The sequence below is a fragment of the Eschrichtius robustus genome, chromosome 8 (assembly GCF_028021215.1).
Source record: "Eschrichtius robustus isolate mEscRob2 chromosome 8, mEscRob2.pri, whole genome shotgun sequence".
In the NCBI taxonomy this organism is placed as follows: Eukaryota; Metazoa; Chordata; class Mammalia; order Artiodactyla; family Eschrichtiidae; genus Eschrichtius; species Eschrichtius robustus.
The window spans coordinates 74900328-74927727 of NC_090831.1; the positions used below are offsets into that span (position 1 = coordinate 74900328).

Here is a 27400-nt window from a genome sequence, read left to right on the forward strand (position 1 = left end):
ACATATACATATATATTTGCATTGAATTTTATTTTTAAGACTTTTTTTTGATGTGGACCAGTTTTTAAGTCGTTATTGAATTTGTTACAATATTGCTTCTGTTTTATGCTTTTTTTGTTGTTTTTTTTTTTTGGCCCTGAGGCATGTGGTATCTTTGCTCCCTGACCAGGGATCGAACCCGCACCCCCTGCATTGGAAGGTGAAGTCTTAACCACCGGACTGCCAGGGAAGTCCCTTGCATTGAACTTTAAAAGAAACTTCTGTCAAGGATTTAATAACTTCAAAAGGATGCTACAGCTTTATGAACTCAATTATTTCTCATCCAAAGTTAACTTTTCTAGAAATTCTTGCTATACCAGGTTATCTTTTTCCCCTCTGAACTCTGAAAATCTTTTGATTTTCTGGTATATGTCTGATATATTTGGACATGTAAATCAGAACCCCACATTTTAACAGTAACTTCCCTAAAAGATAATAAATCACTATTAAATTAAAGGGTTAAATTGCATTTTGAAGTTAATCTTGGGCTTCCCTGGTGGCGCAGTGGTTAAGAATCCACCTGCCAATGCAGGGGACACAGGTTCTGGTCCACCTGGTCCTGGAAGATCCCACATGCCTCAGAGCAACTAAGCCTGTGTGCCACAGCTACTGAGCTTGCGCTCTAGAGCCCGCGAGCCACAACTGCTGAAGCCTGCACGCCTAGCCTGTGCTCCACAACAAGAGAAGCCACTGCAATGAGAAGCCCACGCACTGCAACGAAGAGTAGCCCCCACTCACTGCAACTAGAGAAAGCCCGTGCACAGCAACGAAGACCCAATGCAGCCAAAAATAAATAAATAAATTAATTAATTAATTAACTTAAAAAAAATAAAATTAATTAATTAACTTTAAAAAATAAAATAAAATTAATCTTTATGACACTATGCCATAGGTTGGATTCTCCAGGTGGAGTTTGGGGTTACAGTATGCTTATTACGTAAAAGGAATGAAATATGTTTATTAGGTGAAAGGAATGAAAAGAAAGCAGGATTGCACAAAGGACATGAAAATGTGATGCAGGCCAATAAAGCCTTGGCCAACCTAGCACCAGATTTGCCCTGCGTTGGGCAGAAATGGCCAGGTCTTTATACCTCCACCTCACATAGTCACCAGATACAGGATGCCTGTGGAAAGTCATGACCTCATTCAAGATGGGTCCCTGCAGCTGAGCCAGATCCCTATTTGCTGACGGAGATGCATTCTGGTGACCATATAGCTATGCTTTCTGTAGCTAGGCAGCAAGTTCTCCTTTAAAGAGGATATGGACCCCATATCTTTGTGTCTGTCATGCTCTGTAAGGGTGTTTTAATGAAAACCTTGAAAAATGACTCTACATTTATAGTACAAACACACACACAATCATATCTGGTGCACCCACTTTATGGGAAAAAAATACCAGTTTGGCAGAGATTTATAGAGTTCCTACTGTAATTGTACTAAGAGACACACCACATGAGAAATCAGCCCCTGCCCTCAGGAAACTAGCTGCCCATGCATCTTACACAGATGTCACAATGACAGAAAAATAATCAAGTTGCCCTGCTCACCCTTTGCAAGATACCACTCAGTTCACTGTATTTTTACTCAGGTAAAATCTGATTTAAAAAAAACAAAAAAACTTTAATCCTTTCTTTTCTTCTTTTCTTCTAATAAATATTCTGTTACTAATCATCCCTCCCCACACCTTTTCTCCCCAGCATTGCTAACTTTCTGTCTTGTTAGAATTAGATACTGTTCCTCAATACATATCCTAAAATCCTAGCTAAAATACTCAACATTTCGGCTTTCCCTGCTGCTTCTAACTTCCCTATCCAAGTAGAAAGGGCAGAGAAATAGAAAGAGGAGAAAAGGGAAGCAATTCAATCTTCCAAATGTCCCTGATGATGGCTGAAATGAGATTCAAAGCTTTAAAACAAAGATCACATATTCAAGAAAAAAGGAAAAACCCAGAAGAAGGAAAATTCTTACTTAGCAAATAGCTGCCATGACAAATTAGTTTTCAGCTTCTCAATTATGAAATAAAAATGAGGCAGAAGCATCTGTTGGGGATTTATAACTGGACTCATATCTGCCAGGGAAAAAGGAGTAAATTACTCACTTGAAATTGGAGGTTAACTTAGAACTATAAAGTTCATATTTTCAAAAGGAAGTTTCTAATCATACACAGCAATCAAAAGCCTAATGAACCTGCAAAATAAGCAACCTATACATTCTTAATAATTATGTTTTAAAATCAGAATGCTTCACCACTTTTTATTCCTTATACATACACTTGCATTGTAAAAAGCTTCTTATTGGCTTTAAAATGCTCTCAAATGTATGAGTGTGTGTTTATACAGCCTATCAACATCCCACAATCATCATAACAAACTATAAGAAAAAACAAACAAAATGACTAACCGACCAATTAACAATCATAAATATTTTCCATCAAGACAGGACATCCTAATAAAGGTATGCTCACACTTTAGACACTGCTTGTGTGCCTAAAATTTTACTGATGGGATGATAATCTAATAACAGTTCATTCAAATATCTTCACTCCCACTAGCCTTGCCACATCTGATAAACTCTGATAATTGATAAATAGCAAAGATTTATATACTTCACAACCATTAAAGTGAAAAAATTATCTAGTTATACAGTGGTTTACACAATGACAAGCTCAAGCATTTGTTCATGTTTAAACTTATTAAGAATGGACGCAATTCCAAGGTAAAGATGGCAAACTGGACATATGTACCCATCCTGTACTCTCTTGAACCCCCACTCACCAAAATTTTAGAAGCTCCAAAACAGATGGTAGCAAGTTTAGCATACAAAATGCAAACAAACAACAAATGATTATTAAACTGGCAGCAGGGAAAGTCTAGAAGCAGCCTTATTTATATGACAGAAGATGGATAGTGATATCAAGGGTTTCCCTACAAAATGGCTTAGTCAGTTCCTACAGTGAAATTCATGGTGAACCAGCTACCCAACACACTTGGAGCACCCAATCAGGTTGTTACTGCACCACTTTTAAATTATGGCCAGGCAACTAAGAATCACCAGTTATCACTCCACAGTCTCTAATATTAAAGACAGAGACCAAAACAAACTAGAAGAAAAAAAACTCAGTAGAAACAGAGAAAATACTATTAAAAAAGCTTCAAAAAAAGATCATTAATATTTTCAGTGAGTTAAGAAAAGGTATTGCAATCTTGAAACAAGAAAAGGATATTATAAATTGGAATATTCTGGGAACAAAAAGGTCTCTTAGAAATTAATAATATTAAAATTTTTAAATTTCAATAGAATAGGTGAAACACAAAGTTGAGAAAATGTCCCTTAATGATGAGCTAAAGGAAAAAATAATTAGAATATAAGAGAGAAAAGATAAGAAAATTAGAAGAGCAATCCAGGAGGTCCAATATTTACACAATAAAAGATCCAAAAAGAAAAAAAGTGAAGGGAGGAACTCATAACAAAATAATTTAAGATACTTTCCTGGAACAGAAGGACATATGCACATTAAAAGAGCTTGACCTCATTAGTCACCAGTCACGAGGGAAATACAAAACAAAATGACAAGGAGAAACTATTATACACCCCCTATAACCAAAAAGGCAGACAATAACAAGTATTGGAGAGGGTGTGGAAAAATTGGAAACCCCGCACACTGCTGGCTACATTGTAAAACGGTGCATGCAATTTGGAACATAGTTTAAGACAATCCCTCAAAAATTTAGATAGTTATCAGATGACTCAGCACTCCCATTCCTACCTATATACTCAAAAGAATTGAAAACAGGGACTCAAAACAAATGACTATACACAAATGTTCATAGCAGCACTATTCACAGGAGCCAAAAGGCGAAAACAACTCAAACGTACGTCAGCTGATGAATGGATAAACAAATGTGATATTATCTTGTTAACCAAGATTTCAGAAATGGAAATCTAATTGAAATAGAGAGGCTTTACTTGGGGTTTGTCAGACTACATGCGGGAGACACAAATTCAAGAAGCACTTGAATTGTGTTCTGTAGGACTACAAAATGGAGGAAGCTTATAAAGGCAGAAATTGCAAGGCCACAGTTAGTTACCTAAATTGTGTGTCAAGAATTATAATTGGAACAGGCAAGAAGTAAGGGTGCTTGTTAAGCAAGGACTGGTTGGGGTCTGAAGTGGTTGCACAGTTACAAGCAGGGGGGACCTTGAGACTATATAAAGTTGCAGCTGAGGGATGTTGTTCTAAACACGGCTGGTGGTATCATAGGGTTTGATATAGTTCAGAGCAAATTCAAATCCTCAGTGGGGCAGAGATGTGTCTGAAACCAGAACCTCAATGACTGCCTGACACCATTTTTGTATGCCTGATCTATGATTATGCCATTATAATTTCAATTTGTCATCAATCCATACCATGGACAATTATTCAGCCACAAAAAAGAATGAAGTAATGATACAGGCTACAACATGAATGAACTTTAAAAACATTATACTAACTGAAAGAAACCTGCACAAAAAGTCACATATTAATGATTCCATTTAGATAAAATGTCCAGGCAAATCTATAGAGATATAAAGTAATTACTGATTGCTAGCAGTTAGAAGGGTAGAGAATTCAGTGATTGCTAATGGTTGTGGGACTTCTGTTTAGGGTGATGAAATTTTCTACAATTAGGTAGCAGTGATGGTTCCCAAACTCTGAGAATATACTAAAAACCACCGAATTATACACTTTAAAAGAGTGAATTTTGTTATGTGAATTGTTGTATTAAAAAAAAAAAAAAAAAAAAGAATGGAAAGACATGAGTTTCCAGATTGAAAAGGTGCACTGAATGAAAATAAAGCTACATCTTGGTCAACTCTTTGCTTCATCATGAAATTTCAAAACACTGGAAATAAACAGAAGTATTTTAACAGAAACAGTGGAAACTAGACAACAATGGAGCAATTTCACTGAAATTCTAATGAAATTATTTCCAACCAAGAAACCTAGATCTAGCCAAAATGTCAATCAAACATAAGTGCAGAATAAAGATATTTTCAGCAATGCAATGTCTCAAATAAAAAAATGTCCCACACACTCTTTCCTAGAAAGCTATCAGAAATTGTGTTCACTCCAAAACAAAACAACATGAGATGGAGGAAAAAAGAGCTCCAGCCCGGTAGTGAGGGGAGGGGCACCGCAGGAAACCAGTGACAGGAGATACACCAGGTAGAGGCTTGGAGAGGTCTTGAATTAATGGTAGAAATGAAAAATGGGAAATTATTAATTTCAGGGAAAACAAAAAAGCAATCACAGTATACTACATGCCTCAGCTATAAACAAGATTTATATTGACATAATAATGTAAATTTTGAATTTCTGATCTAATCAAAATTATAATATAACTATGTTGAGAGGATGGAAGGTTGGGAGGGTGGCAGGATAGGATGTTCACTTGTTTGAAAGCGGAAGAATTTTTTAAAAGACCACTAAATTCCCATTTTTCACTGGAGGAATCAATGGATGATGCCAAAAGGTGAATAATCAAGAAGTGGCAATAAAAGAAAGTCTTATTAAATATTCAGAGGAAAATCCGAAAGAATCAGTTAAAAGAGCTGAAAGTAAAAACAACTATTTTTCATAACAAACCACAGAATTAACTGACTCTTTATATGCATGTGATGTACAACTTGCATAAAAACAACAATCACAGCAACAAAATGAATGATTTAACCCTGGTGTGGGTTTAACTGCCTTTACCAATGCATAAAGTGCATATTAAACTAAAATATTATGTGATGTTAACTGAATGAATTTGAAATAAATAAATGTAAGAAATAATAATAATCATATGAAGGAAGACCATTCATTATAATGGTCATTTTAATGATATGCCTTTATCAAATTACTGATTTTGAAAATCGGTGAGAAGTTACAGACACTCCATTTCGTATGATATATAATAATGTATACTTCACCTAGAGATAAATCTGCTAATGATTTTTTCTCCAATTACTTCATGGTCTATTCAAACATAATGTGAAGGTAATTGGAATTATTGATCATCTTCATCCTGAACTTGGGCACTTTCATCAGACGGCAACTTTAGTACTTTAGCTGGAACGTTTGTCCAATTTCTCCAAGCTGATCATTATTGTCAGTCTTATTAATGCATCGCTCTCCTGCTTCCACCTGCCCCCTGAAGTATGCACAGTTTTTTTTAAGATTATTATTTCCTTAACTAGGAAACTTGGAAATGATTTCTGTGAGAAAAAACAAACGATTAATACGCGAAATATGTTTTTTCCTTTCTAAAGGAATTCTCTTTTTTTACTACTGTTATCTTCCCTATGACTTCCTTCTACAAATGAAGTCTTTTTTTTCAGTCCATTCTTTTCAAATATCACAGATTATACCAGCTTCACCATTAAACGTCTATAGTTTAAATGATTAAATTCGAAATTAAAGTAAGAAAAATAATTTTTAAAGAAACCATAGTGGCATACTGTATTCTCATAAAAACAGTCTAATCTGTGGTGGAATGTACTCATAAACTGTGTGTCTTTGTAAATAAGCAGGCATTTACTATCACAACAGTTAAAGATCAGACACGCTTCCATCTTAAATCATGTGGATTAAAATACTGAACTGTAATCAGGACCTCCGAATAAGGGATGGCAACCATATGAAATAAAACTAGAACACAGAGAAGATAGGTATGATGTAAACAGAAAAAAATACACCAAAATCTCAGCACCCAACATGATAGTGAACAAACACAGCTGAAAGTGACTAAAGGAGACCATGACTCCCTATTAGATGAGAAAAAGCCGCTAGGGAAAAGGATAGAAAAGAAGATAATTGACTTTGTCCTACCAATTAGAGAAATAAGACATTCATAACAGAGCACTGATTGAAAGCTGGCTTGTTTTTCTTTCATTTCTTTAATTTCTCCTTATGGTTCAGAATTCTTTTATCTTTAGCTGCCTGCACGTTCTGTCATCCACAACATTTACATCTGTTCACTTGCAGTACTTGGTTCTGCATGGCAACCCACCCCTTCAGAATATAAGATCATAGTATTACACTGCATAACTAGTTCTCCATATATGAAACTAAAACATCCTTGAAAGTCTTCCATAAAGAAAATTCCATGAGTCAAATCCAGTTTTCCTATTGTTGTCACTAAAACACAAATATGTTCTAGTCCATGACACGTGAAGATCTATGACAGCGACTTATAACTCAAATGGCACATGGAGATTATCTAGTCTAAGATCACAGTCCTCCACCAGATTTCAACCTCGTTAAAAGTCAGGGCTATATATTTGTATCCCTAGAGCTTAGCTTAAGGATAGTCCCTGGCACAGAGAAGACAGTCCACATATGTCGGAGGAAAAAAAAAAAAAATGAATGAATGATTAAGCGAATGACCATAACAAGTTGTGTTTCTGCTTCCAAAAATTATGCCAAATGGGACGAGTTTAAATAACAGTGCAAAAATTTGGGCAGCCCTTTGCTATGTAAACTTGGAGCTACCCAGATTCACACTTGACACAGGAGATGAAATGATGCAGCCACTGGAAAGGGCATGCATGGAGTACTGAACATCTAAGCCTGAATTTCCTCATCTGCAAAATGGAGGGACCTTATACCCACTTCACGGTTTCAGTTGGCACTATATGACATAACATCTAAATTACATATTTCAATCCCTTGCATAGAGTACAGGTTAGGAACCCTCTCTACAATATTTCTGATGGAAATCCACTTATCCTCTACTGAATGCTCTTAGTGATAAGGTGTTCATTACACAAGGCACTGAACTTAATTTATGAGTAACACAAAACATTTGAACATTGTTCCCAGGATTAAATCAAAACTAGCCTCTCCAGAACTCTCACACTTGGCTTCCTTATCCTCTCTGGAATATTTATGTTACCTTTTCTCTATGCTCTTCAGTATGGCTTCAATTCTCCTGAGTAAGTCTTGCTGGCACCTTTACTGGTTCCATGTTGCATCCGTTCGCATGCCCTTCTAGGTGCACTCTCCTGTTTGCTTCAGTTCTTTGAGCCAAAGAAATTACTAGTCTTTTTCACATAAACTGTTTTTAAGTTAACTTTCCTCCCCCCTGTTTTTCCCTTTTTTTTTTTTCTCCTTTTTTTTTTTTTGATGTGGACCATTTTTAAAGTCTTTATTGAATTTGTTACAATATTGCTTCTTTTTTTTTTTATGTTTCGGTTTTTTGTCCACGAGGCATGTGGGATCTTAGCTCCCTGACCAGGGATCGAACCCACACCCCCTGCATTGGAAGGTGAAGTCTTAACCACTGGACCACTAGGGAAGTCCCTGCACCCTGTTTTTCTCTATTAGGTTGGGCTGCCTTTTTTTTTTTTAAAACCAAATACACTGTTTTACTTATCCCCACAGCAATTCACCTTGTAGGTTCTGCTCATCATTTCACCACATCTTTTTTGACCCCTGATTCCATCACCCCAAGTGTTAATTATGGCTCCCAGCGACAACACAAATAGGTCAAGCACATCATCTCAATGTCTTCATCTGAGTCATTAATAAAAATATAAATAGGACAAGGTCAAGGACAATGCCCTCCAGCATACACCGATAGACTTTTCTCCATCCCAATGTCGATTCATTAATCAATAGGCTTTGCGTGAAGTTGTTCAACCAGCAATAAACTGAAAGAATAATCTTCTAACAACTGAATTTCAATTTTATGTTGATAAGGATCTCATGAGAGTCCCTGTCGCAACCTTTGCTGAAATAAGAAATAACACTGTTTCTTATTAAAAGGGAATGATTAGACTTGAATGTCTAAATATCTTTTTCTGAATTTCACTAATGTTCTACAGTAAGCTTACATGTCTACAGATTCAGAGGTGTGTTCCCTACCACCTTTTAAAAACCAGCATTACTTATATAACCTTCATTCTTGATGATTTCTCAAAGATTATATGCAATGGTTTTCTTTTCACATTCTAGATGTAATTTATCTGGAACTACATAATGAACTCATTGTAGTAGATGTTTATGAGTGTGGCTTTTTTTTTGGAGGAAGGGGGGATTGGGAAGAGCAGGGAACTAAGGAAAGCATGTCCTATATCTGAAATTATTCCCTATATTGGGAAAATCCCCTGCTTTATGAATTTTGGTGGGAGGCAAGGCCAAACCGTCGTTACAAAAGTCAAAAGGCCAGACACTCACCTTCTCAGGGGCCTGTGCAGTCAAAACATGGGCGTGGGACCTAGTGTCAGCTAACCAAACACAACCAACCCTCACTTAGCATTAGGAGCTAACAACCCAAAGAAGCAGGGAGAATGTCGACACCATTTTGACATCATCAGTGGAGGTAATAACATCCGGTCACCCAGGGCAGCCACGCCAGTCAAGTAAGAGACAATGTCTGCAGCCAACAGTCCTGGGGGCAGCAGGATGTGCAGTGGGCAGGTCCACGCACGATATTGGTTCTGGGTCTGGCTCTCCAGCCTCACACTGTTCCTGCCCGTTTTTAAAGTCTTCTCAGCAGGTCTGTCAGCCACACGTTAACCTCTTGATAAACTTTTCAGATTAATTCAGCTAAAGAGGATGTCTGCTGCTTGAAATAGAGAACTCTGACTGGTACATTTTTCAGAGCAGCCAGCCACTTTAATTCCTTAGACACAACTAGGTGGTTTCTGACTACCCCATTGTCTGTGGTCTGCTCTACCCGTTATGGAGTCAGATTTGCTCTAAATCTTCTGCTTGGAAGAGAATTGTTTTGAGAGAAAAAATAAAGACTATAAATAGAAGCTAAAGATGGAATATAGATAAATAGAAAAATAAAGAAAAAAAGTTTAAATATGAATTAAGTAGTTCTGCTTTCCCTAGGTTGTTCGCATGAAGTAGTAAAACCGTTAGAGTCTCTTGCCCTTCCTGCTTCAAATGTCACTCATTCACTCATATAAAAATTACTGGCTAAGCACCTACTATGTGCCAGACAGTCTGCTAGGCACTGGAGAGGCAGCCTCTGCTCTTGTGAAACCCCAGTCTATCTAGCTCAGAGTCTCAGGTGAAATAGTTTTATCTGGGTTCATAAATAATCTCCTTTCTTACAGGTGTTTCCTTCTCAGTATCCTCTGTTGGTGTTCCTCATCACTTCGAAGTGCCTTAATGTTATGCTGAATGTTGAAGTGCCCCGGTGTTCAGTCCACGAAACTCTCTTCCATTTCTGTGTTCATTTGTTCATACAGTGTTTTAGTTATTGATTGCTGGACAAGAAACTAACCCAGAACTTCGTGGCTTAAAACAACCACCGTTATGTTATCTCTGACAATTCTTGGGTTGAAAATTCAGAAAAGGCATAGCAGGGGACAATCCATCTTGGTTCCAAGTGATATCTGTGAGACTGGAATCTGCCCCTTACCCCTACCCAAGAAGCCTTCTTCAGTCACATGTCTGGCACTAGCCTGGCTGGGCAAATGGCTTGGCTGGGGTCCTATGTCTCAGGCCTAACTAACTTCACACTGTCTTCTGGGTTCTCAGTTCTCCTCCATGCAATCCAGGGCCTCTCCCCACGGTCCATCCAGCAGGACAACTGGAATTCTAACATGGCTGATCAGGATGCTTAAGAGTGCAAAACAGAAGCTGTCAGGACCACCACTGGCAGAGTGTTCCTTCTACCAGGCTCTTTCATCGGTTAGAGCAAGTCACAAGCCCAGCCTTAATTAAGGGGCAGGGACTACACAAGGGTGTGACTATCCAAAGGCATGGTTCATTTAGAGCCACCAAGGTAACAATGACCATACCTGGTGATCTCATCTAATCCCCTTGTTAAATATTATCTATGACCCAGACAACTTCCAAATCTCTACGTTGGACCTCTCTCCTCAATCCCAGACCCACATGTCTAACTGCCTTGTGACATCTTCACTTGCATATATAATAGGCATCTCGAAGTTAACCCCTTCAAGGCTGAGTTGCATCTTCCTGCAGTCTGCCTCATCTCTCCTTGTCACAGCAGCTCCACTGTTATAGTTGTTTCAGCCAAAACAGCTTGGGATCATCCCTGACTCTTCTTCATTTCTCAAATGCCACATCAAATGCTATCAGCTCAACCTTAGAAATACATCTAGAATCCAACCACTTCTCACAACCTCCACTGCTGACACCATCCCACGCTTAGACAACTGTGACAGCCTCCTAACTGGTCTCTCTGTTTCAGAACTTGCCCATCTTCAATCTATTCTTGAGAAAGCAGCCAGAGAGATTCAATTAAAATATGAGCCAGATCAGATCATTTCTCTGCTCAGCATCCTTTAGCGGTTCCCCATCTCGTTCTGAGCAAAAGAAAAGTTCATCAGAATAAAACTTTACAAGGCCCGACACAATCTGGACCCCACTGTGTCTTGGATTTTGTCTCCTCCTCCTGTCCTCCTTGCCTGCTCCATTCCAGCACAGGAGCCCTGCTGCTCCTCACATAAGTCTTCTATCTGGAATGTTCTTGCCTTGAATATATTTCTTCCTCCTACACCTCCCTCAGATTGTTACCTAAATACCTCTCACCTTCTCAGCGAGGCCTTCCCTGATCACCGTCATTTAAAGCTGTACGTGCATGCACGTGTGCACATATATTGTATCTCATAGGAAAGCAGAAAACTTTTCAATTGCCTCAGGATACTTTAATCTGGAAACCAGAATACTGATGGAAAGCTACAGTTTTTGAGAACAGATGTGGTATAAAATCATGCAAATTAAAGCATTCTTCGTAGATTTAGAAATCAAAATGTATGAGGCATAGAAACCAAATAATTAGGTAAATTGTGTGGCACGGTGAAAAGACAGAACATAACTTCCAGCTGCCAGTCCCATATCCAGCATCACACATACCTCAGGCCATCAAATAAAACTATGAAGATGGTTAACACCAGCAGGCTGCAGGGTGAAATGGAGTAATGAGGAATTTTAGGCACAGCAGACTTGGGCTAAAGTCTTATCTTTACCCTTTTAACTTAACCAAGTGATTTAGTAAATCTTAATTTCTCTAAGCATTCTTTTTCCTCATCAAGTGTAAAAAAACTGGATAACAAAAACACTTGCCTTATGTACTCCATAGGGCTAAAGATGGAATCTAATGGAATAGCATTTATGAGAGAGTGCTTTGTAGAATGTAAAACACTATAAAAACATATTATGTGGAAAAAAAGAAAAAAAATACCTTATGTGATTTTTGGTGATTCATAAATCCCTTCATATGACTTTTGGTGACACAGTTTTTTTTCATGTGGAATATAGATTTTTGTATTACGTAACGGTGCACATTAGCTTGGAATATTTCACAGTAGAAGAAATAAAATGATTGCTCCAAATAATCATGATCAGTTATAAGTTTGTTGCTTTTCTTCTTATATTGATACAAATTATTAAATATGTAATGAAAAATGCTGCTACACACACTTTGCTCTCATGCAATTTAAAACAGAACAGAATCGTTATGCACTTTAACTAATGGTAATATATATTTACATAATCATGTTTACTATTAATATTCTTATTTCCACTTACAGAATCTGTTTTAGATTTTTCAGCATGGTGTTAATAAGCAGAGTAATGTGGCACTTATTTGTCTTTGGCAAAAAATAAAAACTAAATTGCTTAACTTTTTGTTTAAGTAGAAAAAAAAATTTGCTAGCATTTTCACATTTTTTATATTTCTCTTCCATGTCTCAAACCCAGGCAGGAAAAAAAGATGGCTATAATAATATTTTAGACCATTATGAAACCACATACCTTTCCAAGCTAATAGAGCCACTGCTTGGATAAAGATACTCCTTCACATTTGACAACAACTGGAGAAAGGAAGTACCCAAAAGAGCACCCATCACGAGGGCCCACAGGTTACACCAACGAGCCATGAGCAGCTTGGGGGCACGTTTCCCAGTGTGTGTCAGCCTTGCAGCTTGCAGACCACTATATCTACACATTTTGAAAGTGTATAAGAAACTAAATTTCAGATGTTTCAGGAGTTTTACCCAGTACTTAAGAGATAGCCTACACTGACAATATCCTATTATACACTGAATCACTTTAATAGTGACCTCCAAAGTCATTTCCTCGAATATTCTTTCACATCAATAACTTCTCATCACTTATTTCATTATTCTGGCCTTCAGAAGGCTTTTATGTAACCTAAAATGTCATTCATGGCAATATATAAAGCAGCCAGGCTTAGAGTTCTCTTTTAAAGCAAAAAAACAGAAATACATTTATACAGTGTGTACACTATCATAAATAAGAATCTCTTACATTGTGGAACCCAAATTACATAGGTACCTCAAAAAACGCTTGAATACTTAATTAATTCTAAAGTCCAAAGGAAAAATTCAATAGTACCTAATGAATCTTAAATTATGTTACTTTTCCTGCATATCTAGGGTTTTCATGGGTATGAGGTATGAATTTTCTTATACTGTTTAACATACTCAGTCCCCTCCCTCAAAAAATATGCTGTTAATTACATGGAACTACAAAATCAACATTTTTCAGAAAATAACTTTGACGTTAACAATTTTTAAATATGGCAATATCATCATTAAGTTTGGGAAACTGTAGATTAAAGTGTTTGACACTGATTTTAGGGCTTGCTAAATAACAAGATTCTGTGTGTGTGTGTGTGTGTGTGTGTATTTAAGTAGATCCCAGTGAAATACATGGGGCGACACTCTTAACTTACAAGTTTCCTTTATGGAAACTTAAAACATTTCATAATTAAAATAAAGTTTTAAGTGGCTGGGTTTTCAACCAGTCTACAAAACTTATTTAAACAATAGAGCAGATTAACTGTATTTAGGATTTAAATACAGTTACATCTTAAGTGCAGAATAGGTAAGGTTGTGGAAAGAAAAAAGAAAGTTTCCTTTCCCCCTTCTGACCAAAAGCTCAACCTAAGTAAAGCTGAACATAAACAGGAGACACAATATTGCAATTAGGATTCAAAGTAAGATGGATCTGAGTCTATCTTTCATGCCACAAGACCCTAAAAAGCACTTCATCTCCCAAATCCTTAGGTTTCTCCTTTGTAGGGTGGTGACAGTCACAGATCCATAAGACTGTTGAGAACATCAAAAGCGAAAATGAATGTAAAACCCCCAGCACAGTGCCCAGCATAAAACTCAATACATTTTAGTTGTTGGTTTTTAGTATTGTGGTCATACTTGTCTTAAACATTATTTCAGCTACCTTTTTGATCCCTCACTCATCATCTCAAATCCACAAGTGCCCTCCCGTTTCCTACCCTGTGTCCCTCCACTAGATCTGCTCTAATTCCCGTGGCATGCCATGCTTTGAAACGTCTATCACCTTCCCACTGCTGTGAAACATGCAAGAAAAGAGGAGAATTTACTTCTGCTAGATACTGTGAGGAAAACAATCTGATTAAATTAATCCATTAAAGTATGTAAGGATCTTAATTTTCCTTGAGATATTGGCATATGTGGGGGAAAAAAAAGGCAAGCAATGAAAAAGCAGTGTAAGAAAAGAGAAACTTTAGGAAATATTCAGGGAAGTTATTTTTGTACTGGGCAATAGCCACAGAGGCAGGTTAATACTGTCAGGGAGTCTACACCTTCCCCACTCTAACTGGGAAGACTCTGTAAGGAATTTCTACAGCATAGAGCTCCCCTGCTCCCGCCTCCCCAACTCTGATTTCAGAGATTCACTGGAACATTTTACTTAAAATAAGCCAAACAAACTTCAGTGGTAGCAACAAAAAGCACTTCACTAGAGAGAGCAAAAGGATAGGAGATGAAGTAAATAGAAACAGACAAAGGAAGGCGGAGATGAGAAAGGCAAAGAAATACTGGGAAAGTAAAGAAATAAAGGTGGAGTGGAGAAAGGAAGAAGAGGCAAGGCAGGGCAATCATAAGTCATGAATGACACCAATGTGCCTCATTCTCTAAAAGAGAACAGGTTAATCTACGCCTTAGCTCCCCCAGAGAAGTTAGGCATGAAATGCCCACAGAGTACTGCATATATGCACCCTATTTTGTGGTTTATTGAAGAGGACCTGGGATGTCTCCACAAGAACTGGGACCAAGGGAAATCTCGCTCACACAAAGAAGAATAATTTTAAAAGTAAGTCTTAATCAGTTGATAAATACTGCAGGACAGTGAATTTCTTACCTTTTATGTGGCAACTTCCACAGAATATAAAATGATCAAACGATATCTGCTCTGATATGCACATTTTTAGCTTCACAGATATATTTAATTTTCTTTTAAGATTTGAAAGACACGTTTTCACATTATTTTTGTTCATTTCTCTTTCAATGTTACTGATTTTAGGGGCCAAACTAATTTTTCTTCCTCTCAATTTAATTAACCAATTTCGGGAGAGGGAACAAGTATATTTTTGAAATCTCTTTCGTAATGTTTTGTGGAAAAGTTAGTCAAGTATACTAAGAAAAATCTGGATTTAACTGAAATATTGCAACTAGACATACTACCAAATATGAAACAAAAATTCCAATTCTAAATCAGCTGAATACATTATTGACCCCCAAACCATCAGTTAAACAAAAGAAATTATATTTGCATTGATGTGTGAATCTGCATCCATTCTTGGTAGCATGTAATATATGCAACTGCTTGGCTCTAGCTGTCCTTGTAGCCACATTACCATATTATTCAAATGTATCTATCATTTATATGTAAATAGACAAGATGAATGGCTTCTTCAGAAGACAACAATTTTCAAATGACAAACAGACATAGGCAGACATTAGCAAGATAAAAATGTTGTAAATATTCATTCTATTATATATTTTTAAGGAAAAATGGACACTATTTCAAATGTGTTAAAAAGTAGGGTGGTAATTACAAAATGGGGTCTTAATACATTCACAATACCAACAGCTATTCTTCTCAATAAAGGTCTCTACCAATGTCATTTGTATCTTGTAAATTACATGTTCTCAGATCCATCTGTGAAAATTGGGATGTTAATTATCATGGTTACATTTCATGGTTCCACAGTTAAATGCTGAAGTGGTGCTACACAAATACCATATGTTTTTCTAAGAGAAACGGAGAAAGATTAATTATGAGTTCAAGTCCAAGTCTCAACACAATAAGATCATTACATTGTCTGCTATGCAAATTGGAAGTTTTAATTAATAGCTGAAATACTAACCGAGGGGAAAAACTATGCAGTCTAAATTGTAAGTATCAGGCTTTTCTCCACAAAAATCATCCAAATAAGGATGCTTTTGAGAAACCAAGTTATAAATCCAAAGGAAAAAATATTTTTGTTGTCTGTGAACTTCCTTTGATGGAGTGATCACCATCATGCTGTTTAATCTTATTTGATAAACCTAAAAATTACAGTGTCTACTAGTAACAAATAGGTTATAAACAATATATCTGATGAAAATTCAACTGAACATTTTTTCTGGATTTTTCTTTAAGATACATCTCATTCAAAATTATGCAAAATTACAAGTCTCGTGTACTCAGATAAAATACTCACTTCAGTACAGCTAACTAAAGACAAAACTCTATGATAATACTATAAGAATTTTATTCATATTTATAAAATCTGAACTCTCATTTTACTCACCACATATTCAAACACAAGTGTCAGCGTCTCCTTGGTGTGGATAATGTCATGAAGCAGCACTATGTTAGCATGTTTCAGTCCTTTTAACAGAGAAGCTGTAAAATAAAGTGGACAGAGACAATTTATCATGGGTAACAAGCAACTGATTTGTTTCATTATCATTTTGGTACATCATCAGAAGAAATATACCTATTTTCTCGTTTTCCAAGCCAATAACAATTCAGAATCAAGGGCAGAGGAACAAGGTTTTCATTTAGATTAAGTTACCTCCAATTAGTTCACCTGTTATTTGTTATTAATCTTTAGTTAGATTCCATTATGGTCAGAGAACATACTTGGTTTGGTTTCAATTGTTTTAAATTTGTTAGGGTTTGTTTTGTTATCTAGGATATGGTTTATCTCCATATGTATGAAATATATATTCTGCTGATATTGGATGGAGAGTTCTATAAATGACGATTAGAGCCTGCTGGTTGATGGTATCATTGAATTCTTCTACAGTATATATTTGCTGATTTTCTGAATAGTGGTTCTATCAATGACTGAGAGAGGGACGTTGACATCCCCAACTGGCAATTTGTCAATTTCTTATTTGAGTTCTGCCAGTTTTTGCTTTGTGTGCTTGGAAGCTCTGTAGTTTACTATATATACATTTAAGATTGTTATGTTTTCCTTGTGAATTGGCCCCTTTTACCAATATATAATGCATCTCTTTGTCCCTGGTAATTTTCTTTACTCTGAAGCGTTTTGTCTGATATTAATATAGCCACTCCAGCTTGACTTTGATTAGTGTTCATATGATATATCTTTTTATATTTTTTTTCTTTTGGCCTACACCAATGGCCATTCAGGTAGAATACTCAAAGAACAGAAGCTTCCTCTATCATTGTTAATTATTTTAGTAGCACCGTGTCTTCGATTTTGGTTTTTGGTATACAACCTGAAGAGAAAAAAGAAACACAAAACACATTTTTTTGTGTGTGTTCTGTCAGGAACTTGTAACTGCTCATTTATTCATCAAATATTTATTGAGAACCTAGTTAACAGCACGGGTGGCCCTGGACAAACCTCAAACTCTTGATACTCAATAATGCTGCAAGACCACCTCTTTAAAAAGAGATTTATAACACAAAGCATGAACCCTGCTGTAAACTCTGGACTTTCGGTGATAATCATGTGTCAAGGTAGGTTCATCGCTTGTAACGGATGTACCACTCTGATGAGACATGTTGATAGCAGAGGAGGATTGGGGTGGAGGGTAGGGAAGGGAGTATATGAAAACTCTCTGTACTTTCCACTCCATTTTGCTGTGAACCTTAAAACTGCTCTAAAAAAATAAAGTCTATTTTAAAAACTAAAAATAAAAAGATATATCTATGTTTTAACATACTAAAAGAAAAAGCAAGTCTAGATTGTTTAATATTTTACTGAAATAAAATGGTATTTTAGATATGGAATCATCATGCAAAGAGGCTATACTGGGCAGTCCCCAGAGAAGGCCTCTAGAGGTAAAGCCTGTAGACTGTTACATTCTCGTATGACCCCAATTAATGTGAGCTCCTGTTTTTAGAGTTATTATTGCTATGAGTTTCCACTGTCTTCACCAGGCAAACCTATTTCAGGACAATATAATGTATCTTTAATCCAAAGATGAACTTCAACAAACACTTAATTGGTCCAGAGAAGGCCATTCAGACTGAGAATACTTGGTGTGGCTGGTTCCAACACCAGAAGACAACAAGAAGTGTGTTTCCTCCGAAACTGAATCAGCAGCATCAGTGTGTCGTCCAAAGCCAGAGAGGTCTAAGCTAACTATCATGGGGAGGCCCTCTCTTCCGCCTCACATATATCTGCCGTGGGCAAGTTAGTTTTACACACTAAAAACCTTATAGTAAAAATGTCTACAAATTTATTTTATCTGAGCTTTGTAAATTAGCACTCATGAGAAAATAATTACTAAAAATAACAATAAAATAACAGTACACAAACTTTGAAGAAACAACCACTACATAGATGTACGATAGAGTTTAGTACTGTTAATTCCAATAATTTACAATCTTCCTTCTTTTAATTATTCAAATATTTAATAATATTTTCATTATTCAACCGTCAGCCTCAAACAAGTAAAGCTTTATTACATAGCTAATCCCCAGGCATTAATCATTAATCCGTTGGGGAACCAACTGCACATGTGCTCAAATTTTAAAAAGGACACTTGGACCTACGCTAGTCTTCTGAGGCAGACTCATCCTCAAAGATCAAGATTTCAAACCACAACAGGGTATTTGGAAGTGATGGCCAGGTACAGTACTTCACACCTAGCCTGTGCAGAAATATGCATAGGTAAAATGAATCAAGGACCTAATGAATATTACGTTTATGAAAGGAACCTAGCTTTGTGAGGCAAGTTTTGGAAAGATATAATATCTTTTGTAATCCTGTCTGATTTCATTTTTCAAGTTATCCCTTCAGTTTGTCAAATTCAGTGATGATACTTACCAGCAACAACTCCAAAAAGGTACTGAAGCTTACAATTCATTGAATATCCCATCCCCAGAGAATCCTTTCTGTTGTTGCTTTTTTTTTTTTTATTACTTTTCTCCCATTGCCGCCTTTCCTCTCTTACCATTTAGACCTAAACTGTTTCTCATTTCTCAAAGTAACATCTTCACACCCATCATTTCCCATTGTGTTTTTCCTACAATTTCAGTAAAATCAAATCTCTGCCATCATTTATCCTGGGAAAAAAGTACATCTTCCTGATGGTGACCAATATTATAGCACAAAAGTCATGTCATTTTTTACATGACATTTTTGACCATTTCTACATGAAGACTCAAAGCCTCCATATTTCATTCTATTAACTCTCAATTATTACAGATTTTAGATTTCTAACTATATTTACATACACTTTTAAAACCACACTATCGGTTAAATAACTACCAAGAACTGTATTTGAAAATAAGCGCTTTTTCTTTTGAGATTAACATAACGAATTTGTATTTGGAAAAGACTAAAGCCACTAATTTCAAAGCTGATGGCAGAAAAATGACATTGAAGGGCAGAAAACCAACCACAATATCTACCAACATGAGGGTAGGTGACAGACCTGACTAACTTGGAGGCTGCCAAGGCAACAGCCGCTGCTCCAAGCCAGGTGCGAGATACTGTCACTCCTGCTGTTACCAAGGCAAGTGAGTCTCCTGGGCTGCCAAGTCGGTCCAGTGATTAACACCTACAAGTCCTAGAGTCAGTATGTCTCCCTTTTCAAGACAAGCACTGTCAAAATACTACTCCATGTAATCCTAATAATATCTCAAATATACCACGCTATTTTCTCATCGTTTACATACAAAACAAATCCTGTAACACTGGCGTTAGTCATTCTAGCACGCTTCGTTTCCCCACAAGTTTTAAGCAAACATATGGCAAACATTTTAAATTCATTTCACCAGTGAGACTTGAAAAGGTACAAACGTACATGACATAAAAGACTTGTAATTAAGGGTGAGGGTAAAAATGCTAACAATAATTCTGGGGCTGTGATGTCGAAACAATACAGAAACAGAAAAACACTGTTGCTCATAAAGATAACTGCCTTTGACAAAGTCCCAGTAGGACAGGAGGACAAAGGGAGTCCTCCCTTAGTTTAGTAGCAGGATTCAGACACCCACTGTCTGAAGGCATATAGAAACCTTGATCTCCCACTTTCAGAATAAACATCCTAGGTTTCCACTCTGAGGTGGAAGAGTTAAATTTCTTCTAAATGCTAATCTCATCACGCTTAAAATAAATTTTGAGCTATAGGAAAATTCAGAGTGTGTTCATTTTATAACGTTTTCACTGCAGCGGTTATTTTAAAAAGCAATGTTAACAAAGACAAACAAACAAAACCCTTCTTTACTATTTCAAATGGTCTTCTAGGTCATTATTTGACATCCTACTACTAGGAAAGGAGAGATCACAAATAATCACAACCCATTCTTGCTCACTCCCCCTTTAGCCTCTGGAAAGAACTAGTGCATTCACATTTTCCTCTCATCATTTTTATGTGTCCTTTTTCAGTGGGGTGGGCTGGAGGGGCTGCTACTTGATTTTTCTAGAAGACAAAGATTACTACCTATTAAACCCAAGAAGCCAACCATATTTCAAGCTACAACCACAACAGACATAAACCTTTCCTTGAAGTCCACAGCTAGATAGCTCTAAGGCTGCTGAAATTCACTTTATACTAGAAATAATATTATACTTTCTTTTTTAAATTGAAGTATAGTTAATTTACGATGTTGTGTTAGTTTCAAGTGTACAGTGAAGTGATTCAGTTATACATATGTGTGTGTTATACATTCTTTTTCATATTCTTTTCCCTTATAAGTTATTACAAGATATTGAGTATAGTTCCCTGTGCTATACAGTAGGTCCTTGTTGTTTATCTATCAATATAATATAGAGTAGTGTGTATATGTTAATACCAAACTCCAAATTTATCTTTTTACTTATTTCAGGAAGTTCTACTTCTCACTTACTTGCCAGTGGATTCTGAATATTTTCATAGTGAAAATATTCTGAATGGGGGAAACAAGGGTGAGCAACAATAACAAAATACACAGAGAAAGACAAAAGTGCTTGTTTAACTGTGTCTGTGATGAGGAGGTGATCTAGACAGAGAAAGGCACTCGTGCCTGCCCTGAAAACCAATATGCAGCTCCAGGTTAACTTAGGCGTGGTTCCAGAAGGTGTGTGGCCCACTGTGGCTACATAATAGGAGAAATGCTGTAGTTCTACACAGTTCTGGACCTTCCCCTACATGAGATCTGATCTGATAAACACACACACACACACACACACACACACACACAACCATAAACTAATAAATGAAAAGGTAGGAGAATCAGGTTAAAAAATGGAATTGTATCTTTGACTCCATTTTTACTTTTTATACTTTCACACACATACATACAAAAGAGTCAACTCTTTGTTATGGGGAAAGAGGTCACAGCTAATCCAAAACACAAGGTTAAACCACATGTGATGTCGAATAAACTTAACTTAGCTAAAATCACATTAAGGATTTAGAGACATGTTTTTTGTTCACCACATGCTATCCAAATGTGGAAAGATAATACAAAAGGTTAGGAATACTTTATACGTATCACATAACTTGTTTTCTATCCACCACAAAGTCTACTGTTTTTACTTGCTCCATAGCTGAGGTTTTCTATTTGAGGATGGACAGAACTTCAGTCCCACTGCGTATCCCCCCTGCTCTGCTCCCCTCCTAATTTCCCCATCACAGACCTGAAATGTGGTATTGGAATTACAGCCTCAGCCAGCCCCTCTGCCATCACTCCCTGTGCATCCACCACTTGACTACTGGCAAAGAGCAGTCAGCTGGGGGCTATTTCCATGTTGCAGCCTCACAGGACCACACTGACAGCTTGCTAAACCACTCAAAGCACAGGTTCCTCTAACAGTATAGCTTAACCACGTGAAACTGCCAATATTTGACATTTTTGACCTAACTACACAGCAATTTCCAGTGGTTCAACCTAATAGAGTTTACCTGGTTCAAAGCAATTTTAACTTCTTCACAAATGCATGGTTACTCTTCCCACTGTTAATAGTCAAACTAATTAATCAGCCAATAATTGACTGAATAGAAAGAAAAAAAGAAAGGAAGAATCCGTTCATCAAACTATGGTTAAAGATGAGGGGAGGGATATAGAAACAATTTAATTTTGTATGAGTACCTTTCTATATCATTTGAATTGTTTATGATAAAGATATATTCCTTTTATAATAAAAGAGATACCTGGAAAAGTTCTTTATTAGAGTGGACTGGCTAAAGAGAACTGAAATAACACTATAAAAGGTACACTGATGTTTAACTACACAATTAATGTGCAGCTACAATAATGAATCATTATAACTACAGTGTGATCCTTAACCACTAATCCCTCTTCATGAAGGTATTGGTGCAAATCCTTGCATTATAAGGGTCTATTTTCCTGTCCTGGAACATGACACGCCCCGTGTCAGCCTCTAATTTGCACTCATGTCACACGTTAATCAAAAATGTTGAAACCATTTCTTGTCTAAGTGGTTACTTCCCTGCATTAAGATTAATTTACTTATTGCAAAAGATTCCTACTTTTGTCTCCAACTACTCCCAGTTGAACCTGTAAATGAGCCACCAGCTGCCTTTCCATGCTCTAGCTAATCTTGTTCCGACTTGCCAGTGGAAAGATCCACACATATGTAGGTAGTACATGAATGCGAGATGTGGTTCTTCTCAAATGTAAACATCTCACTAATAACTTCAGCAGAAACACATCTTGCCAAGCAACAGGGTTGGAGATAGTGGTAGCTATGCTCCATGGGCTGTCTTTAGGCAGGAAAGAGACCACTTAGGAGCCGAGGGTTACTGGAAGACTTGACAACACAAGAGTTGTTTTTTGTCTGGCTGTAAAAACTAGGTTGAAAAGCTGTTAGGCAATTTACTTTATCTGAACTATTTTACACTTTGTTACAGTGGGTTACATGTACAGTCAGTAAGAATAGTACAAAGTATGCAATAATTTTAAAAAAAAGATGATGTGGTTTGGCACCAAGCCCCTTATGTCTTCTGGTGAAGAAAAATAAACATTTATATCATAATAGCTATCTTTGTTTGACTAGACTTAAACAACCTCTCCTTACATGAAACTATGTGAATAGCTATTACTGTATTCTTTTACAAAAATTAAGATAAGTTGAAAATCAGAAAATATACTCCTTGCCATGGCTGCAAGTCCCAGTGCCTAAGGGCCTGACCTTGAAAGACACCAGTCAATCACTATCAGGCTCCTCCACAGAGCAGGGTAATTTTGCAGACACAGGAGGTTCCACCCCCTCCACCTCACAGCCACAGCCACAGGCCCACCACGAGGTGCTTCTCCAAGTGTGGTCCTTCAACCACCCACATCAAAGTCAACTGATGCGCCTGATATCAATGCCAATGCATCAGGTCCTATCCCAAACCTACCAAATCCAAATAGATGGGGGTGGGGCCCAAGAATCATCCAACAAATATTTAATATCTACTATGTGCCAATCACTAAGCACAGGAGAAACACAGACAAAACTTTTGTTCCCATGAAACTTATATGCTGTGTTTCCACCAAGCTTTCTATTCAATCCTTACGTATCCTAAAGTTTGAAAATCACTGTTTTGTTATGGTTTTGATATATAGGAATGGGTAACATACTTACTGAGTGTGTGTGTCTGTTTACACACTTAGTTACACTGCAATTTACTCACTGTTCCACAAGCAAATCAATAGAAACAACAATTCAATCAATCATTTCATTTACCTAGTATCTACTTCTGTCTCTGTCTCTGTCTCTCTGTGTCTCTCTCTCTCACACACACACACACATACACACGCACACAGCCACTGAGATAGATTCCACTGAAAAATATAAAGTCTTGGGCTAGAAGACAGAATTCTTTATTCTGAAAATTTGATGGTATTTTGATGTGTGCGGATTTTCTCCTGCATTTCAAAAACCCCAAAACTGTGAGCTCATATTTGCAACATGAATAAAATGTTAAGGTCATGGTTATAAGACCTTTTCAATCCCACAGCAATTTTTAAAATCTGTGAAAGAGTAAAGTTTTATGTGAAATGTTTGCAATACGTACTGCCTCAGAACCAGTGCTTTGATAAACAGATACAGTCAGCAGGTCTGGAGATACTGTAAACAGATTATGAGCAAAAAAAGGAAGACAAGTGAAAGACTAAAAAATGAATATGAATCTTGGTTGGGGTTAATTCCTACCCTTGAATGTCCCCTGACTTGAACTTTCAAACATAATACCACTTCATATGACTGAATAACAAAGTCAAAGCTATAAAAATGACGAATGAGAGCATAACTCAGTGGAAAGCGCACAGCCCCAGAGCACCATGTTTCTCACAGAATTCGTTCACCTTCAGGCAGTCACGTCACCTTCACTTCTACTTCCCCAGGACAGAACTGAGCCAGCTGTCCCTAGGCCTGGACGAAGCCTTGAATTCCTTCATGCGGCCTGTAATCAGTGGTGGCCCAGGTGGGAACCCAAGTTCAACTCAGCAAAGTGAGCTCTGCCACTCCTGGGAAGGTCGCTAACACAACAAGTCCCGGATTGCTTCCCTCCCATCAGTGCTCCCTCCTGCTCAATGTCCGATAATGCTCAGCTGCTAATGACACAACACTTGGCTGGCTCCAGCACCACTTACATGTTCAGGAGGTTTACAAGGTACTTAAGAAAAGCAATTAAGGATTCATTCAGGAATTGCCTTCCAACTGCACGGAGGCAGGACTGGCAAACGCCATCTCTGAGAGCTCTCACTGCTCTCCTGTTTCACATAACCTCGGCTATGGCAGCATTTGAAGGAGACTTTTCCATATTTGGAAATACAAGAAAACAAGACAGGAAAACAAACATACCTATAAAAGGTAGAGTGACATCTTAAGTGTTCAGTATTCGGAATCCTATGATGATGATAATAAAACTGTTTATGCAAAATGGTATTTAATGAGTTTGGGGAGCAGTTCCCAAACTTTTCTGAAAACACTGAACTTTCTAAGTCTCTTCTACACTAGGGAAGTCACTTCAGTACAAAAATAGTAACTTCTAGAATTTTTTTTAGAGTCATCTTTTAAGTCACTATCTACTTGTCAGAAACTGGCAACATCTTAGAAGTACTAGATTTCATGCGATGTATCACAGTTGCTTAAGATAAAACACTAACCACTGTGATAACTATACGAGTCAAGTAACAGACAAGTAAGTTGTACATGATATATTTTATGTTCCTAAATTAGCAAGGTAACTTCAGACTGTCACTATAGTTTAAAAAAAAAAAAAAAAAAAAAAAAAAAAAGCCATGCAAGAAAATGACAAAGGGGGCTTCCCTGGTGGCGCAGTGGTTGAGAATCTGCCTGCCGGTGCAGGGGACACGGGTTCGAGCCCTGGTCTGGGAAGATCCCACATGCCGCGGAGCAACTGGGCCCGTGAGCCACAACTACTGAGCCTGCGCGTCTGGAGCCCGTGCTCCGCAACAAGAGAGGCCGCGATGGCGAGAGGCCCGCGCACCGCGATGAAGAGTGGCCCCCGCTCGCCGCAACTGGAGAAAGCCCTCGCACAGAAACGAAGACCCAACACAGCCATAAAGTAAAAAAATAAATTAATTAATTAATTAAAAAAAAAAAAAAAAAAGAAAAAAGAAAATGGCAAAGGGAAAGAAAAATAGTACTATGGTGTCAAATTTTCTAGGAAATTTGTTATCTCTGTCTCCACCACCACCAGCCAGAGGAACTCGGGGAAGGGATAATTTGGCCCTGCATTTATCAAGGCGGGCTCAACATTTGAGCCTCAAAATGTTGTGACCGTGGAGGGGTTTTTTTAGTGTCTCTTCAAGGTGTACACTTGTGACTGGTACCAACAATAGCGCCCGCTCATACAACTTGCCTTTCCATACGTGAAGGCAACTCCTGAGGACTATGGAGCACATCCGCCCATGATTAGCGTGACTGCCATTTTCTCAAATGTATTCTACCTCCTTTGACCCACATTTCCCTTTTTAATAAAACTTCATCTTGTTTCACGTACATCATACACAAGCACATACATACACATATATATAAAATCTTAGTGCATTAAAGACATCTCTGTTTGACTTAACACAGGGTGACTGAATCATCACGCACGATTCAAACAGTCCTCGTAGAATTTCAAAGTGAGTGTCATCTTCAAAAGCATCTAAATCCAACCCTTCATTTGACAATTGAGGAAATTATAATAATACACAGAAGTTTGGCCATAGGATTCAAACCCTGGCCCCCTGACTCCTGATACAAGAGGATTCTGTTTCTGTCAAAGTAAGCATTATCCACTCTCATTGTCTTGGTTTTCTCCTCTTCATTCCTAGTGTTTTGCTGTGATTGTGGTTTCCCTTTATCTTCGTATCTTTCCAGGTGTTGGGGGCAGAAAAACCTGAAGCTAAGAAGACTAGAAGAACATCAGACATGACAGACATATCTGCACAACTCTTCACTAGCAACACCACCTGGACTAAAGAGGTTTCAAAAGAGAGTAAGTAAAGAAGAAAGCGGGGGGAGAACTGCTGTTCCAATTGGCATTTTAAAATCGCCTTTATCTGATCAAGTCACTTCTCTTCTTGAAATCTTTCAACGGCTGCTTAACAGGACTGCCAAGGACCTGCGCAATAGGGCTCTTGATGGAGCTCCCCACGCCCCCAGCTGCTCCAACTCCCTCCACACTGTGAACTCCAGCTACACAGCGCTTCTTCCAGATATCCAATTCACCACTTCCTCTCAGACCTCTGGGGTGTTGGCTCTTCTGCTCCCTCCCCCATAGCGTCTGAGCCTCAGACATCCCTACCAACTCTTCAGATCTTAACTTAGCTATCATTTCCTTTGGAAGTCTCTGCTGACCCCAAGCTCAAGTTAGACATATTTTCTATCAGTCCCTGAGCACCGTGAGTTGTCCTGTCCCAGTGTTACAATTACCTGATGACCTACCTCCACCTGTCTGTATCCCCCACTCACAATATGATTTGCTCTCACTCCTGCTGTGCTCATAGCACTCAATGCAGTGCTGAGTTTATAGAAGATGCCTATTAAGTGCAGCTTGAATAATGTATGCATGAACAAGAAAAATAAAATCCTTAAATGATCTTCCATAAATCGCCGCCAGCAATGCAAGTTCTTAGGATTGCACTCTG

The 27400-nt window shown here is 37.6% G+C and overlaps 1 protein-coding gene across 4 annotated transcripts in view; it reads right to left on the reverse strand.

The window, feature by feature from the left end:
* CDK14 (cyclin dependent kinase 14) overlaps positions 1-27400 on the reverse strand; it is a 567195-nt gene that overhangs the window by 302289 nt on the left and 237506 nt on the right. For all 4 annotated transcript variants that reach the window (XR_011074670.1, XM_068549142.1, XM_068549143.1 and 1 more), the window contains one exon: positions 16629-16723. Coding sequence is in view for 3 of the 4 variants with exons in the window: in XM_068549142.1 (XP_068405243.1) it covers positions 16629-16723 (95 nt within the window). In the remaining variant the exon portion in view is untranslated. The remainder of the gene's footprint in view (positions 1-16628; positions 16724-27400) is intronic.